Source organism: Molothrus aeneus, chromosome 9 (assembly GCF_037042795.1).
Source record: "Molothrus aeneus isolate 106 chromosome 9, BPBGC_Maene_1.0, whole genome shotgun sequence".
Classification (NCBI taxonomy): Eukaryota; Metazoa; Chordata; class Aves; order Passeriformes; family Icteridae; genus Molothrus; species Molothrus aeneus.
Genome location: NC_089654.1, coordinates 22,448,746 through 22,467,225, shown reverse-complemented (window position 1 = coordinate 22,467,225; position 18,480 = coordinate 22,448,746). Strand labels below are relative to the sequence as shown.

General features: G+C 42.8%; 1 protein-coding gene across 1 annotated transcript in view; it reads left to right on the top strand.

Moving 5' to 3' along the window:
* Positions 1-17,700, top strand: part of CRB1 (crumbs cell polarity complex component 1) — a 100,336-nt gene extending 82,636 nt beyond the window's left edge. The window contains exon 12 of the mRNA XM_066555632.1: positions 12,958-17,700. Coding sequence (XP_066411729.1) covers positions 12,958-13,173 — 216 coding nt within the window. The 3' untranslated portion in view covers positions 13,174-17,700. The remainder of the gene's footprint in view (positions 1-12,957) is intronic.
* Positions 17,701-18,480: the final 780 nt, after the last annotated feature.

The window sequence follows — 18,480 nt, the reverse complement described above, 5'->3', positions numbered from 1 at the left end:
TGAACTAACCAGAATACTGCACATAACAATCAGGCAGGACACTCCTGTTTCTCATGGAAAATGGCACTTGGTCCTTTCTTATTTTATTGTTTCCTTAAATCAAACACAAACCTCATCCAGGCTGAAAGAAAATGCTTGGTTTCTGTACATATGAAAATGTAACCCATCCTTCAAGATAGACCTGATGCCAGTAGTAAAGGTAGAGTCTCTGTCACTTTCTATGGGTTTGGAAGTCATTATCCCACCCAAATTTTCACCTGTGCTTTCAGTAGGTGATACTGCCAGTGGAACCCCAGTGGTAGCTGTGGGTCTGTCTGGGGAATGATGAGTCCGAAAACCCTCTCAGTGCTGCCAGTGTTGCCATTTCTGGAAACCATCAAAAAAAGGTGGTTCTGAAGGAGATCCTGGAGGCACAAAGTGATACTGAGGGAAATGAAATCACACAAATAAGGAAAATCATAAGTAAAATGGATTTGTAAAAGTCAAACAGATGGGGACGGCATTGAGCACCTCTGTAAGGTGACCACGTGTTATTATCTTGTCCTTTACTAGGAAGTGGACAGAGAGACAGAGTGAGCACAGTCTACCCCAGGATGCTTTAAACACTTTAAATCTACAACACCATTATTGGTAGAACCTGCCGCTAAGCAATAATCTCCAAACCAGTGAAGTTCTCTAGATGGAGTAGGCAGGAAAGGTAAATTTCCCTTCAGTATCAGCTACCCACTCTGCCTTGGAGGAGCACTCAGGCTTCTCAGACTGCAACTGGCCTGGACCCAGAGACCTGAAACAATTTAATTCGCTTCCAGAAAATTTGGAGTCAAAGATTCCTAGCTTCTGATTGTTTCTTTCCATCCTCTCCAAAAACTACTGATGAAGGAGGAAGCAGAAGTATTCTTCCAGGAGAAAACACTAATGTATGAAACTTCTGCCAAAATATATATAACTTGCCTGATTTTCTGATTACTTTGCTAATGCATATGAGTTTGGGAATATTTTAAGGAAGGATGCAAGTATCCATCAGAAGAGCAACTCAGAGCCATACACAAAAGCATTTTGGAATTCATTGATCACATTTTTACTTGAATTAAATGTCCTATTTGTGGTATGAAAAATACAGATAGACAGCAAGCAAAGTGTCAGGTCTGTGAGACTTCAGAATGGAACTTTGACAGAAGATGAACCATCTTGAACATTGCAACATGACCAGAGCCGGGTACTTTAACAAAATGGGCCATCACTGGCTTGAGGCAGTTACCAATAGTGAGGCTGGGGGAGCCAGATCCTTCCAATACCTGAAAATATATAAAACCAGAGCAGGCTTGAATCTGTGATAGTCCCATGGGGCAGGGAGTTGACCCTCAGGAAGAGAGGAGTGAGGACTGCACTCCAGGGTGTTTGCCTGAGGGGAGTCCTGTCTGGCCATCCTGGCAAAGAGCATCTGTCCTGGTGCTCAGGGAATGAGTAACCACAGGACAGTTGATGTGGAAGTGTGAGTTTAGTCCAAGAGCCGACTCTAAACTTGTAGTAGGCACATATGAGGGATTTATTACCAGTGTAAATGCAATATTGCAGTTTAAACAACAGAGAACGCCATACTTCACTCCAAAAAAATGTCATACAGCAAAAATGTCGGATGGCAACAGCTCCATGAAAGATCATCTGTCAGGCCCAGGTTCTCTTGCTCAGGGCTTCCTGCATTCCTGCCCCAGCAGCTGCACAGACACCCAGCAAGGCAGAGCCTGGAGGGCCCCCCCGGGCCAGACCTCAGCAGTGCCACTGGCAGTGCTGGAGCTGGGCAGGGCTGTGCTGCAGGGTGGGACTGACAGGCAGAGCTGGGGCAGAGGGAAGGGATTAAATTCAATCACTGTTTCCACCATGGGCTGCCTGACTGGTCATGGGCTAATTGTGTTTCTATTTCATGCCTCAGTTGCCCTCTCTGACCAAAGGCTGCCTTAATGGCAGGCATTCTCCAAACTGAAAACTACTGAATAAGAAATAAGGCACCAGGATGGAGCTGAGAGGAACAGGCTGCTTGTTTGACAGCAGCCACTCACATCTGAGACAGTAGGAATCAAAGAGGGGCTCTACCAGAAATACCTTACACCTGCATGCAGAGGTGACCTGACCACATGCACTGTAGAAAATGCTACTTTCAGCCTGTACTGAGGAGATCTGAGTTAATCATCTGAGTTAAACAGACCTGGCCAGGAGCAGGGTGAGGTGGCCTCACAGTCAGCACTCCTTGCCTTGGGGGACCAGAGGTAAATTCAGTGAGCTGAGTCAGCAGATTTCCTTCCTATTTCCAAGAAGTATGATCTTCAACAAAATCTGAAAGTGCAGGAATTCTTCTTAAAAGAAAGACATTGATAGGGTTGCCATTCCTTCCCAGCATACCAGGGTAAAACTCTCTAATCCGTAGGACAATGTATTTTCTGTTAGTTATCTTTAGGTGGCAGTAAGGTAAAAGCGTGGAGTAGAAAGTTGAAAGAAATTTCTACTCCATTTTCAGAGACCTTTCTCTCATGTGCTGTGCTGGCTATAACACAGAAAGAGACTTTCTAAAACATTTGCACCTTCAGCAGATACCCAAAAAGCAATTATCAGAGTTGGCTTCATCCAGTTCACATTCAGATGCAAACCTGTTGAATGCCAGCAATACCGATACAATATTAATACATTGATACAATGATAGGTCCCATATTAGGTATGCAGTCCTATCCGAGAATCCCTGAGGACAGTGGTGAGATTCAGAGTTAGACACACACTCACACAATTCTATCAACAAGACAACACTTAAAAAAAGATAAAAACTAACTCTGCTAACAAATTAAAGGTCTAAATCAAGTCTGAATTATTATTAACATAGCAGTTTTTAGATTTTTTTTTTGTTAAACTTTACCTACATGCACCTCTTCCAAAGTCTCTCCTGAAGCTAAACCATAATGATTTTTGCTGTCTCAAATCAGCTTTCTACTACAAAAAAAACCCCAGCCAGTGGGATAAAAACATACTGAAAGTTTTTATCCAGGAATATAATTAGCAAGTAACGTGACAGTGTCACGTAGCATGCTAAGGCAATATTATGTAGCCAGTGAAGGTCTATCTTACACTATTAATATTTACAGTTGGAAGCAGGAGATGGCTGCAATCGAAGTGCTGCTCCCAGCAAAGGCTCGCTGCTGACTCGATACCTTGCTGTCTGACAGTGTGAGACAGTCACAGTGCTCTTTACTTCAGCACCACTTGACAGCATCCTATTAATGCTAGGTAGCAACACATGGCTGGTTTGCAGGAGCTCAGCACCAGGAATGGAGAAGAATTTCATGGAACAGTTTTGAGATCGTTGCCTTCGCTTATTAGCAGAGAAGCAGGGATGGAAAGTGTCTGGCAGTTACAAAATTGGGCAGGAATTGTAACAGCCTATGCTATGCCATACACAGCTGACCCACCTGTTTATTGTGCAGCACTGGACAGAGCAGTTTCTCATTCCCACAGAAAGCAGGGAGAGGCAGGGCTCTCAATTTCAGCACTGAGTTTCAGCAAGAGAACCAGGACCTGGGGGAAGAGGACCAGAGCCTGCTACCCATGGTCACAGGCAGGGAGCTCAGCCCACAGGAGATGGCTGCTCCCTTTGTCAGGCTGGGCTCTGATGGCTCCTTGGGGCTCTTCTCAAAGACCTGATTAAGAAATAAAAGGACACCTACCACTAACATCACTGATTCAGAAAGAGATCTTTAACCTCAGCTGCCACATGCTGAAAAGTGGAGTTTTGAGCAACTCCACGTTGTGCACAAGTCAGGTTGTGCAAATCCATTACAGTTAATTAGGCTGACAATTCCTAACACAGGCAAATCCTGTCTGGTGAAAACAATGTGCAAGGAAACACATTAGTGAGGAGAAACAACAAGCAGGTATTCACTCAGACAGTACTTCAACATTGCAAATACCTCAGCAAAATCTCTCTTGCTTTTTTTTTTCCCCCTGTACAGAAGAGATTGGTATCTAGAACGACAGATAAAACATACATGAAAAAAATCAGAAAAGCAGAGGTTTGGAACAGGAATGGTTTAGGTGCTTCCTTGACTCAGCTGTTGATAGCCTACATTACCCTTCCCTGCCCCATTCTCTTCTCCAAATGCTGTCATTACCATCATTAGTGTCACAACATTGTTCTGCATATGCTGCTCTGACCAACACCTGTGCAATCAATGAAAAAAGCAGTTTTGAAATTCATTCATCTTTCTTATAATTATAACTATTTCACTCTGTCTACTGAACCTCTCTCCATCTCTTTTCCTTGGAAACTGTCCTGCCTTCATCTTCAGCACTGTAGCATCTTTTCTTGTTCTTCTCCTGTTTGGGGCTTTAACCTCCTGACCCCTGCACACTCACTTCACTCTCCCATGACAGCAGACTTCCTCAAAAGGGCCTGTGTGTTCTTCCAAATCCCTCTTCATGTGCCATTTCTACTGTAGCAGCTCCAGGGATGCAGTAAACTCAACCTGGCCACATGTAGGGAAAAACAGAAAGCCAGCCTTTTCAGTGATAGTCTTGAGTTTAAATATCTCCCATTTCTTCCTGCAAGATGCTTGCCTGATGAGGCTTTTATCCACCACCAGGATGTACTCACACAGAATCTGCTGTCTCAAAGCTGCAAAGCAGTTATGCCCTGTGAAGAAACACCACCTGATACACTGTGCTGGCAGCCACGCACAAAAATAATTCTGTATGATGCCCCAAAGCATTTCCCAAACTGGAAAAGGATGTTGCACCCCAGAGACTGACACCTTTACTAAAACATTTGTCTAGTCTGTGATATAGCAGCTATGGGACAAACTCCTCCTCAGCATGGTTTGCCTGGATTTGCACCAGCTATAGATTTTTCCCTCTATTCCTTTCAGATTGCAGCAGATGGTGAAGTTCCTACACCAGAGGCTGTCAATAGAATTTTAAAAGGCATCTCATAACAACACATTGGAGCTGCACATTTAATCTGTGCTGCACCACTCAGATGATCTTAAAAAGAGCTGGAACACTGACAAAATTAGCACTGGCAGTTGCTGCAGGAGCACTATCAAGGAGCCTTCTCAAAGCCCCCAGCTCAATGAGAGCTGCCCTCCCAAACTGGCACCCAAATCACTGCTCCCTGTGCAACCAACACTCTGCTGCCCAAAAGGCATTCAGCAATCTGGGAGATACTGATCCAGCAAAACAGCTGATACAGATTTTAAGGGGCTGCTTATGTACTTTTGGGTGCATGGCTGTGCTCATGCACAGTGTGGTGGCCAAAGCCAGGACTACTGTTCCTTCTGCCTGACAGACCATCCCAGACATACTGAACTCCTCTGTTTCCATGTCTGGACTGCTTGCATTAAACAGTTCATACAAACCAGATATCAATACTACAAGTAGCTAAAGAAATTATAGTTACTGTAGGTAGCCTGTTCTTTAAAGGTTAATTCCTAAAAGTGAGCCTTCCAAGCTGGAAAAGCTTTGTGGCCAAAAGGCTGATACCGCCAAGACAAGGCCACCTAAGCCACGTATTGCTGCATGTACCAGCACTGAGGAGGGGGCAAATTGCTCTGATTTAAATACAGCACTGTTTAAAGTGATCTGGGAATGGTCCTGCAGCCCAGTGTGGGGAGGAGGAGGTCTGGGTAAGCTGATCTGACTGGGAGATCAGGACTAATGTGAACAACACCCTTGTTCCACTGCAGTCTGCTTTACAATTTAGCTGCAACACTTCAGAGAGCTCCGTCTCCAATCTCCAATTTCTTGCTCCACTATAATTAGAACAAACCTCCTCATTAACTTCTGTAGTGTCACAACAGTGCAACTTCACGTGCCAGGCGGGAGGCTGTCAGAATTTCTTAATGAGGTGCTTTCTCTGCAAGCCCAGCTAAATCCTAGACTTCAATCATCTCCATCTTCATTTTCTCACAGACTGCCACAGACATAATTCTTCCTTCATAGTAAAGATTGCATTTTTTCTGATCTATAGCTGGTCAAGCCAGATGACCAATTTATCATTATAGCAACTAACATGAATTCTCTCCATGCTTTTTCCTTGTTTTCAAGAACTGTCAGAAAACTGATAGTTGACATTTTTCAGGAAGGAATCAATTAAAACTGTCAGGTGTCAGCTAAGACAAACTATTCAAACTACATTATATAAAAACATATACTATAAAGAGGTTGTAGTGAACATAATTTCTTCAGAGACATTTCAAGAAAATATTCAGATAATAACACCCACAAGAAAATAAAAAAGAAATCTAAAAGATTACTTAAAATCTTTCTCCTTCAAGATGAACTGCCTAAATACTGTGGATATTCTGCACACAGAATTAGTCACCTAAGTTTTTTCTTCAGCCATGTCCACAGGGGCAGGTACAGGACTCAGAGCCTCGTTCAGGCCCTCCAGGCAGTGGGATTGTATTTCCCTACAGCTATCAGGAAAATAACTCAGGGGCTGATGGCAGAAACAGCAACAGCAATGCTGGAAATTCAAGATGATCTACAGCTCCTGAGATATTGAGGTTCAGAGATATTTTCAGAGGGCTACAGAGGGAGATGAGGGACAACAGGATAGCCTCCTCCCAGTGAACATGGGCCCAGCAGAAGTTGCTCAGATGCAGAGGAAAAAGCAGTGATGTTCCCGTGGGGTGCTGCCCTGCATACAGAAGGCACCAGAGCCAGTTTGTGGCGCCTACAGACCCCCCTGATCTGGAGCTCTGGGCTGGCTGCCTGCAAGGAGAGGCAGCCACACCTCAGGCCACTGAGATCTCCAGGTGTTCAAGGCTCCACAGCTGAATCTGGTCCTACAAACTGTCCTTTCCTTACTCATAAAGGATGCAAAACTAGAGAAAATCCCTGCAGCAGTCTTCCTAGGTCTGTTTTAAACTCTTGCCTTCTGCTTCTCAATCTGAGAGAATTCAAATACTTTTCTTGCCATGTAATCCTGAAACTTGTTAGGCACCAGGTTCACAGTACAGCAAACACTGCACCTTTCAGGAATCACTCCAGGGAACAAGAGGAATGTCTGTACAATGCAACTGCCACTTTTGAAGCCCACAAGATGAACTGAAGAGTTCTGAGGTGTGCAGAAGGAAAAGGAGTTGGTGGTCTCACTCATGATACAGAGTGGAAAATCAGCTAAAGTGCAATAAGTGCTGCTTCCTTTGTTGCCACAGGTGCCAAAGCAGCAAGGAGTAAATTATCCAAGGACCTGAAAAATAACTGTTTGTAGATACATTCAAAGATCAGTGCCCACATGGACAACAGCATGAAGCAGGAACCCAGGATAAACCTTTAAAGGATACAGCAGTTAAATAAAATAGGTGATGTTGATAACATCTTAAAAATAATTTGCCTTTTCCAGTGGCCTGTGCAGTGTTTGGCTTGACATGAATCTGTGCTCCTTAAATGAGTCCCAAACAGATGATGATGATGATGATGATTATTATTACTATTACTACTACTTGAACTCAACAGCCCAGCAACTCTTGGAACATGGTGGCTGGTGTTTAGCACAAACAGAGCAGCTACCTTTTGCAGGTGATATGAGGGAGAGCAATAGGCCACAGTTTGCTAAGGTGAAAAAAGAAAATCACAGAAAAAAGGGACTTCCTGTGCCTTCATTTAATGTACTTTTATTAGAACAAAGTCAATCTATAGATTTATGGCCACTTCATTGCTGTTGAAAATAAACTGTAGCCTCACAGGCTGGGGTTATCAATGCACCTCATGATAACAGATTTGTGTATGCCTGACTGGATTTCTCCTTGAACTACACAAATTCTTATTTGAATTCAGCCTGTAAGAGAAAAAAGTTCCAATAAGATGGCTGTAAATCCTCTGTGAAATGAGCTCAGAATATCTATGGGCCTTTTAATCAAGTAAATGGCTTTTCTCTGGCTGCTCACTATTACCCCTCTATGCCCCCAACCCTTTCAAAGTAACTCTGCCGTGGATTAGGACTACTCAAGGCAGTTGTTACCACAGCAAATGGCTGTGATTTGGAAGCAGTAAATCTGGGCAGCAGGGATCAGATGTTCTTACCAGGAATGAGCTGATAACCTTGTGAGTGGTGTCAGGACTCGGGATCTGAGACTTGCCCAGCAAAATCTCCAGTGCACATGAGCAGCTGCAGAAATCCCAAAAAGCCCCACCCGTGGCAGGGAAGGGAAGTCTCTGGGGTGTGTCAGTCCCTGTGTTTTAAAGCCTGCCTTGATGTCTCTGTCTGGAGATGCATCCAGAACCAGGCACATTCTGGGCAATGCTAAAATGAAGGTGGGTTAATCCCTCATGCCCAGGCACAGAGGCAGGCAGCTCCTGCCTCCAGAGCACATCACACACCCCACAGACCCCTCCAGGGAGCACCTCCCCATGCAGCAGCACCCCAAGGAAGCACTCACTGCCCCTCTCACACCTGCTGCCCTTCTCTGCCAGCACCACGGCTGCATCCTCCTGCTCTCCCCTGTCTGGCTCAGCCCTGAGTGGACACAAGGCAGGATGAGTTCAGCTCAGCTGGGCTGATGTGACACTCGCAGGAGGAGCAGCCCTGTGCCCTTGGCTGGGCTCCCTCGTGCTGTTCCACCTGCCTTTGACACTTGGCACACATGGAAATGTTCATTACAGCAAATCCCCAATGGTCCCTCCTGTAAAATAACCATTTGGGAGATGGCTTCCTTAAAGGTGAGCAAACATACACTGGGTTGATAAATGCCTCTAATTCTGACTTCTGAACTGGGCCCTTCTTATTCAAAAAGTGCATCAAGGAACCAGAACAGAACAATAAATCTATTTCCATAACCAAATGAAAAGCAAAACCCAGAGCTATAATGAAATGTCACTCTATTCAATTATTTATTTTATGCAATCTAAATACTAAAAAAAAGAATTTAAATTTAATAATTAAATCGTAGGAAAGAAATAATCCATTTTGATGTGAAACTACTAGTCAAAATCCAAAAGACTTGATTTTAGAAAAAGATAAAGATTTTTTTACCTGCATTTTCTCCTGGCTTTGCAAATGAAGCCATCCACTACATGAAAACTAAATTCCACCATGGTTTTTTCTTTCCTTTTTAAAAAATTTTGCCAAAATAAACTTGTCAGCTGACGTCTAAAGGTATATAAATAGAACATCCTAAAAAAAACCAAAAACAATTTCGTGAGAAGCAGATAGGCTTTCCAATGGTAGCAAACCCCATTTTGTTGGTTTCATCTTGCCATCAACATCCATTTCCACCAAGGATGCAGCTTTTACTGGCAGCTCCTCTATATTAGGGGCTCTTAAAACTGTTCTGTCACCAAATACCTTCTGAACAGGCTCATAAGATAATTCAGGTTGGAAGAGCCCTCAGGAGGTCTTTCAGTCCAGCCTCAAACTGTAATGAGAATCTCTCAGGTACTGCCCAGCCAGTTAATTAACCCTCCTTCATTTACCTTGCATATATTTCGTTATTCATAAGCAGTGCTGAAGTTACATTCAGAAATAGCTGTGATCACAAAAAATGTGTTATTTATTAGCAAGGATCCTTTCTGACAGACAATCACAAAGTATGGGGGTGGGGGTGTTGCATAGGCTTCCCTAATAACAAAGGTTTTCAGCAAAAAAATTCAGGAACTTGTTTCTCTTCACAAGCTCCCAGGTGTCCTGTGGTGTTTTGTTTTTTTTTTTTGTGCCAAGAGAAAATTAAGTTTTTCTTGCTCTGTCCATTCCTTTCTAGAGCTTTCTTTTTCTGCTCTTGAAGCTCTGGGCCAAAGAGCACCTCTTGCTGGGTACTCTGTAACAGCCTTGTGACAAACACACCAAAAATCTCTCTATTGTCACCTCAGCACTCAGCTCAGCAGCCAGGGCTTCACCAGTTAATGTGGGGAAGGAATGGTGGTATGAAGCTGAAAAGTCATATTAGAATGTGTCCTAGCCCCTTAGGATGCCCCAGGCCCTCAGCCAGGGGATCTGGGACATGGGTGGAGCCCTGAGATGAGCAGCTACACACGAGAGGAGCCCCAGGGCACTGTGAGACATCCCAGAGGTTCACAGATCAGACCCATCCATGGTGGAAGCACCAGCAAGGACTGGCCAGAAAAGCCTGAAGCACTGATATGGCACCTTTCCTTTCAAACTGCATTTTCAGCGACCACTCCCTTCTATCATGCAAAGTACAAGTCTGATCAGTGTCAGAAAACCTCTTTCCCACTCTTTCAGCAGCACTAATGTTACTAAAAATGCTGCTCAACCCTTTTATTTTTGGAATCACCAGTTACAATTATTTCAGTCTAGCATCATCACCGAACACGCAGTGAACAGACTCTGAGATGACAGGGGACAGAGCTTTTCAGATATTTTTTTCCAGATCAGCCAGCTGATTTTCCAAATTAATTTAACAATTCAGCCATTAATTACTAAAGAAGCAGTTGATTTTGATGGGACCAGACTGCAGAGCCTTCTGGCAACTCTTGTTACCAGTTCAGTGGAACTGCTAAGGGGGTACCTTGTATTGGAAACTTCAGCAGGGAGCTGTGGGGTGATAAACCAGGGGACAGCACTGGAACATCAGGGGCTTTGATCAATAGAATCCACCTTAAAAGATGAAGGCCTTTTTTTTTTTCACATTTAGAAATAAGAAGCAATATAGACATAGAAATAAAGTTAGCTTACGTATCTTACCATGGTAAACCCCCAGCTCTCCAGACACTGATCAGTGGGGTAACTTCTTTTACATATTGGCTCAGGATGGGTAAGGTTTCTCTAAAAAGTAACTATTGCAAAATTTTAAAAATGCCTGTTATGATGATTTTAATTTGAGAATGACATTTAGATGTGTGACTCCATTGTAGCAAGTCACAAGCTTTTTCTTCACCCCAATTCTTTGCCAAAAGTTCTTCTTTAAGAAATTAAATTAATTTGAAGGTTATCATAAATGAAATGATACAGAGAGACATGCTTGCAACAGGAATGGGAAGAGTATGGACTGGAAAAGTGGAGACTGAATTCAGAAATTTCACATATCAGAGGCGTGGCCATACCATCCATTTGCCTGTGGTAGTGAATTTCTCTTGAAAATGACCTGTTCAACCCCAGAATCAGAGTTAACCTGGACTATCTTAGTCCTTATTTTCCCAGAGCAGGCAATGAAAATAAAAGAGAGCTTCTGAGAACAAAAATTCCATTAAAAATTTGCTGCCTCTCTGAGGCAAGAGGAACAAGGGTCATATAGTCCAGCAGAGTACAGAGCAAAACTAGGATCTCAAATATGTCTGTAACACCATCCAAAGATGAAATAATCTTCCCAATTCAATACAATTTAATAGACCAACATGCTTCATGCCACCTTGTTTTAGAGCAGTGGTCATTTGGTCTGACACCTGCATTATATTAGCCCTATTGGGAAAAATGTATTTAAAATCCCAGGGACCATATATTTAGCCATCAAGGACAGAGGAAAATATCCTAGTCGATCATTTATCCCCTGGAGAGAACCCCTGAGCCAAACTTGCTTTTACTATTATAGCAGGACCTTTTCCATCAGTGTGGAATTGGAGAGAGGAAGAAAGAGGCAGGATTGGTTTATTGTTTTCCCTCTGGCATTGCTGCTCTCTGGCAAAGGCACGAGTCAGGGATGCACACACAGAGCATCCATTTCCAGCACATCCATCCTGAGTGCAAAATCATCCCCATGCTCTGCACTGGGACTGCCCTTCCTTAGAAATTACGAGTAAGCAGGTCACTAAAACATCCTGAACATGGAGCAGCTAACTGGGATACAGGCTCTGACCTGCTGTTTTCTGTTTCTAAATATTTGGAGATTTGAAAGTTCAGCCTCAAGCACGCATCCATCTCGGGCAGTTCAGCTGTCACTTGTAATACAAATCAGAAGATGATGGATGGCACAATCTGCCCAGAAGTTCAATTCCTGCTAGGGTCATTCTGTCCATAGTGACCACTTTTCCACACTAACCACATCACTTCATTGCTCTCCTCACCATAAGCAGTTTTTACACATGAAAGTGCATACATAGATATGCACAAAATGCTCATCTACCAACTATAAAATTTCTCTGGTCTGAAGCTTTCCAGCTGACAGATTGGTTTATGTGCACTCTGCCTTCTGACATTATTACATTTCCCACTGCCACATGAAAACTGAAAAAAACCCAAAAAATCAGAGCATCCTTACATTCATCCTGTACTGTACTGCTCATGTTCCTGTACATGAACCTATGAAGTCTGTATGTGGAAGAGCTGCTTGAATATTTTAAAACTTACTTGTGAAAATATACTGATTATGCACTATTGTTCAGCCTCTAAATGCTTATTTCATGCAAAAATGCTGGTAGAAAAGTTTACTGGTAGGAGTGTCTGTAGAAATACTACATTTCACAATATTTAAAGTAAGTGAAATTTCTATATAAGTGTATATATATATATATGTAAAAATATTCATATAAATTTTACTCCTCCATCAAGAAATGTAACTCTATATATGTTCAAATTAGCTCATAGGAATAATAGGAATAGTGAATTTTTAGGAAATATGAAGGAAATATAGGAATATAGGAAATAGAATAATATAGGAAATTTCTAGGAATAATGAATTTTTATTGAAGTGGTTAATAATTGCTGAATTACTACTGCAGCCCACAGACATATTAACTTGCAGGTTATCTTCAAGGTAAGGAAGCTGTCAAAAGAAATGGGTCCTTACAGGAAATTCATCTGCCTTGAACACAAAACATGGAGTCACACTCTAGGAGGCCAAAGGATGAAGTGGAGGGGTTAGTGAAGTTGATGTGTTAATTCCCTGCAGTAAATGGTGCTCCAGCAGTGACTCACCCACGTGAAGCCTGTCCATAGAGTGGTTTCTGTTCTCCCTCTGGGGCAGCCCGGGTGTGTCTCCGTGTTCCTTGGTGGCAGTGACCTGGCAGTGGTTTCCATCCTTGCAGCTGGCAGGGGACGTGCTCTCGAGCGTGTTCGCGGCCGTGGGCTCGGTGACGCTGGCGCTGCTGGTGCTGCTGTCCCTGGCCATGGCGGTGTCCGCTGCCACCGCCACCAAGCGCGCCACGCAGGGCACCTACAGCCCCAGCCGCCAGGAGAAGGACGGCTCCCGCCTGGAGATGTGGGACATGCTGCAGCCACCGCCCATGGAAAGGCTCATCTAGGAGAAAGCAAAGCTGCTGCTCCAGCCTCAGACCTGGCTGAAAGGGGACTCTGTACATATGTTAGATACATTCATCTTCCTTCTGATCAACACGACAATGATTTTTTCACTGCTTTCCTTTTAAGTTCAATAGTGAACCAAGGACATTTATCATTGCTTTGGACCATCCAAGGACAATTTTTATTTGCACTGGAACTCCAGCCTTGATAATCAGCAGTAGGCATTTATGGACAGTAATGACTCCTGGGATAAATGCAACTGTCCTGAACACCACACAGCAAACAGCTTCTCCTCTGCACTCTCCTTTGGCTGCCTGGCAATCACTGCTGCAGAAGATGACGCAGACAAATCAACTAAGCCTGTACAATAAAGACAATGTAATTTTCTTATCAAAGGGTTTAGTGCTAGAGCTGTGTCTCAGTGTATCTTCTTTCATCTGTTAATCAGGGATTAAAAGGAAGCTGTGTGAAAATTCTCCAAAATAAATGCTTCAAATTTGTTTTTCTTTCTTCTGGTTCTTTCGTTTTACTTGCTGCCCCTCCACCTTCTACTAAAATGAAGGTGAAATGAATTTCAGTTTCCACAAAAGCACATATTTCTCTTAGGATAAAAGACTGTGACTTAAAATACCCAGTGGGCACAACCTGACCTGTTAGGAGACATGAAATCTAAATATCCTAAACAAATTGTGTGCATCCACCCTACTGCCTTTTTCCTATTACAATATTACCCAATGGTCCCTTTTAGAAAATTATTGCTTCTCACATTGCAAACGTACATTGGCCGCCAAAAAGCATGCTCAGAAATGTTTCCTAAAGCTCATGGAAAATACCAGGGAAGAGGCAGAAGTGGCCTACAGGTAGAAGATTGGCTTGAAAATAACTGGGACAAACTTGGTCCTTCTCCTGGAGCTCAGACTTCTCATAAGATCATAGGCAAATAAATTTTTATGCTTCAATTTTACTCTTTTAAAACAGGAATAATCCTATTTAACTACCTCATAAACCTCAGCAGCAAAAGAGTTTCTTTGTGGAAAAAGAAACAAATGCATGAAATGTAATGGAGAAGCTTGGAAGAAATCTTGTAATGAAACAGACAATTACATCGATGTAATAAAAATCACATTGACACATAATGCAATGAAACAAATATTTGATACAAAGACATCTTGTAATGAAATAGACATTTGAAAATGTAAATTAACAGTTGGACTCAATGATCTTAAAGGTATTTTCCAGCCTTATTTTCCAGGTCAAAGGGGTTTTTGGAACGTAGAGGCCAAATTTAGCTATAACTCAGGCAGTCAATTTTCAGATGTAGTCAAGTAATTAAATCACAAACATTTCTCCCACACAAACTGAACCCACAATAAGGAGGCAACAGAGTGGAAAGTCCATGCAGGCATTTCTTTCTGCACTTCAGCTCACATGTGCCCACAGTGGTGAAACCTCCCAGACAAACACATCAACCCCCAGATGATTATTCCAGGAGTTACATAACAGAGTATGCAACTCAGTATCCTAGAGTTTAACTCATTTTTCAATTAATGATCAATTCATAATTGAGTTTGGATGACCCCTTAAGGGATTACTGAAGATCAATGCCACTCACATTCATTTTTGCATGAGATGATTAGCAGTAACTATGATAGTAAGCACATTCAGGACTTTTTGCAGTCCTCATCAATATCTTTCAAAACAAGGCTCTACAGAAAATGTGAGTGGATAGTTGGATTCAAGCTGAGTTAGAGAAGCAGAATGTAGTCACAGGAAAAATGCATGACACGTTTTATTCCAGCCAAATTTACAGCTTTACTTCTGAAGCTTATTATTTCGAATGCAATCGCTGTTGTACAGCTGCAGACTGAATTCACAGAGTTCAAAAGACAACTGAGGAAAGAGTGGAAGAAGAAGTAACTAAAATTATGATAAGAGAGAGCAGAAATTCTTTTCTCTGGATCTTTTCAAATCATGGCTTTATGCAATTACAGAAGCAGTAGCCTTTAATTGAAACTTTCTTTAGCCCAGCTTTTGCCCCATGAGGCACCGCTGAGGCATAATAAAGCACCCCATAAAGTTTGTTAGGTGGGATCATTTCTAGAGAGATATATAAACACTGGGCGGGGGGAAAGGAAGCAACTGATTCAGCAGAGAACAGCAGCACATGAAGATGAGAGACCCCAAGGGAAGCAGAAATTATTTGTGTGGATACCCATGGGTTTTGCCCCACTCACAAAAAAGCTGTGAGACACCCAAAGACAAACTATGCCAAGAAAGTGGCCAAGTGGGCAAAGACATGGGAGGCTGTGATGACAAGGGGGCAAGCAGAGGTTTAGAGCAAGCTTTGCTGCTGAGGTTTATGAGTGAGTGAGGAAGAGGAGGCTGGGAAAAGCCTGGGGACAGCAAACTGCACACCAGGGCAAATCTGGAAGAATGAATTAGGCCCAAGCAGCAGAAGCAGCACTGGACTAACAAAGTGGATGCAAAGAAGATGCTTCCACACACCAGTTTTATGCTTTTGGTTTTCTGGTCATCTGAGAAAATTGATAGAGATGTCAGGGAACAGCAGAGATAGAGAAAGAAAAAGAGAAATTAGGTCATATCAGAAATAGCAGTAGAATGGTTATAATAAAGATCTAACTTTGAACTCTGCCCTTATTTGAGCAGGAGGTTGAACTAGATGACATCAGCAGGTCCCTTCCAGGCTTAATTATCACCTCATCCAAAGAAAAACGATAAAAGGGAGAAAGCAGCTGAAGATGGAGGCAGTTTGCCAGGAGAACTATCTTGAAGGAAAGCACAAGGAAACACAGAACAAGAATAAGGAAGTAGCTGAAAAGTAAATCTGTTCTTCTCTGTGGTTTGACTTTCTGGATGAAATTTGGGAGACAGCCGAAAAACAATCTGCAGAGATGTAATAAAATATTCCAGAAAGTGTTGCCACAGAGAGAATCTTTAGGGCTGAGCAAGATACCCAGGAGCGTGTACAGAGGAAGGAAGAGGCAGAGAAGATGAAAGCCTGAAGACTTTTCATACAGACCAAAGAGAGTTCAGGAGGAATATGCTCCTAGAGAATTAAAAAGACACCCATAAAAGCACAACAAAGAGAAAAATCTCACAGTGAAATACGAATGTGGTTTGTAGAAAGTAAGTCAAGGAGACAGAAGGCAGGGGAAAAACCTTTAAACTAAGATTAGAGTAAGTTGTGATTGCTGTCAGCCTCGGTGGAGAGGAAGTGATAAAAGTAAGATGGTGGAAATTCACAGAAAAATGAGAGAAGAAAAGGAAATGAAAGCAAATGGCACTTGAGGGAGGTGGAGGCAAAAGCTGGATCGCAGCAAGGGTGAAGCTGGACTTTCACAGCAGTGAGGCCAAAGGAAAGTGGGAGGATGATGGTGAGTCAGGAATGAGAATTACCTATTGAAACAGGTCTGTGTAGAGGAACTCACAGGGAGCGTGTTTTACTTCAAAGAGGAATTAAGATGTGAAATATTCAAAACTCTATGATCTTATAACCAACAAACAAAAAAAAGGCCCAGAAGGCAACAAATGTCATTCCCAAACACACTTCCTGAAAATTTGAATTAATGAAGCAACATCCAAAGGCAGCAGGAAGGTAGATGCTGCAGCTGGAAATGCTCAATGGCAGCCTGGAGAAGCACAAATGTCCCCAAGCTGTTGCATCATGAACATGCCATAGTAACCATAATATGCATGGTTAGGAAGACTGACCCTTCTGGGCCTAGTCTCAACCAGGGAACAACAGCTAAAACAAAAGAGAATACATTTTAAAGAGTGTCTAATAACATCCCTGATGAAATTCAACCCACAGATTAAGACAGAGATAGCAGATGCCAAGGTATTTTCTGCTTCTCAGCCAAGGGGTTTAATAGAATCTACAGAAGCACAGACATTCAGGGAGGAGCAGTAACATCCAGGAGTTGTGGGGAGCATGTGTGCTGCTATAAGGAAAAAATACTGAAATTGGCTTCTGGTTTCCAAAAAGGCACTGGTAACCTCTACTACTGTGGCGGGATCTCCACATAAAATTCCATTTGTTTAATCTCTCTCACTATTTGACTCAAAAGCTTGAAGTATAATATATTATTTATGACCACTTGCAACTTATCCATTAAAAAAAAAAAAAGCTCAATATACTCCCAAGCCTTACATATTTAACCTTCTCTTCATGTCTAATAGCCTTCTACAAAGAAAGAGAAGGTGATAGCCTAGAACACAGTCTGCCCTGCACCAAATCCCTCCAAAGATACTCAGAGGCAGGGGAAAGATGAAGCAACTTACCCTCCTTTCATGGTCTATTCCCTTTTCCTTGGAAAAAGGTGGCATCCAACCTGTGAAACAGTGAGCATTACCTTGCATTATGTGCCTTCTCTGTTTTATGTAAAATTCACTGTTCCTTCTCTCGATGTACATAATATGGTCATAGTTTAGATGCTCTATTCTTATTACTGTTTTGCTCTGTGCTGGATCAAAATGACCAATAAATAAGGATTATATCAAAGCCTGTATTATTTTTGCTTTATGGGATTCTTTCATCCTGCAATTACAGAGGAAATGGTCCCCAGATCAGAACAATATTTACAGTTTAAGAAGTCAAGCTTGCCATTAGAAATAAAGTGATCAAGAAACATTTTCCATATTTAGGAATGAGGTGCACAGTGGGAGCTGCCAGCCTCAGCACTGCAATCTGCACCATCCTCTGCTGCAGCCACACTGTCCTGGGCCATCAAAAGGATGTGTTTGTGCCAGGTCCCAGGGTGGCACAAATCAATACAGCCCCACAGATGCTAATTTATACAGGCTGAGAAGCTGTATATGCTCTGGTTTTGAAATTACTGCTGCCTTCCCAGCACTGTGGACGAGCACAGGCAGAAAAGAGGCAGAGCTGTAAGGATTTGCTTCACTTAATGGAAGTCCCATTTTCTGCTCTCTTCAAAAGCCTTTCTGTTACTTTTCAATAAAGGTCAATAACCTCAGAAGCCAAGAATCCTACTGCCTCTAAAGCACCAGCACCCTGACAGGGCACCCTGGGAGCAGTTCAGCTCCTCTGCAGCCTGGCTGCAGAACAGGACACCTCCAGGTAAGACACAATTCCTTCCCTCTGAGCAGTGCCCAGCCCTTCCCCAATGGCCTGGGAGCAGCTGACTTCCCAAATAGCAGAAACTAAGGAGGCAGCACCTAAAGAAACCACTCCCAACAGTGAAAAGATGCCTTTGAGGCCATGGACCAACTCTCTCTCACTTCTGGTCCCTTCCATACTCTGCACTCTCCTTCCCAGCTGAGGCCTG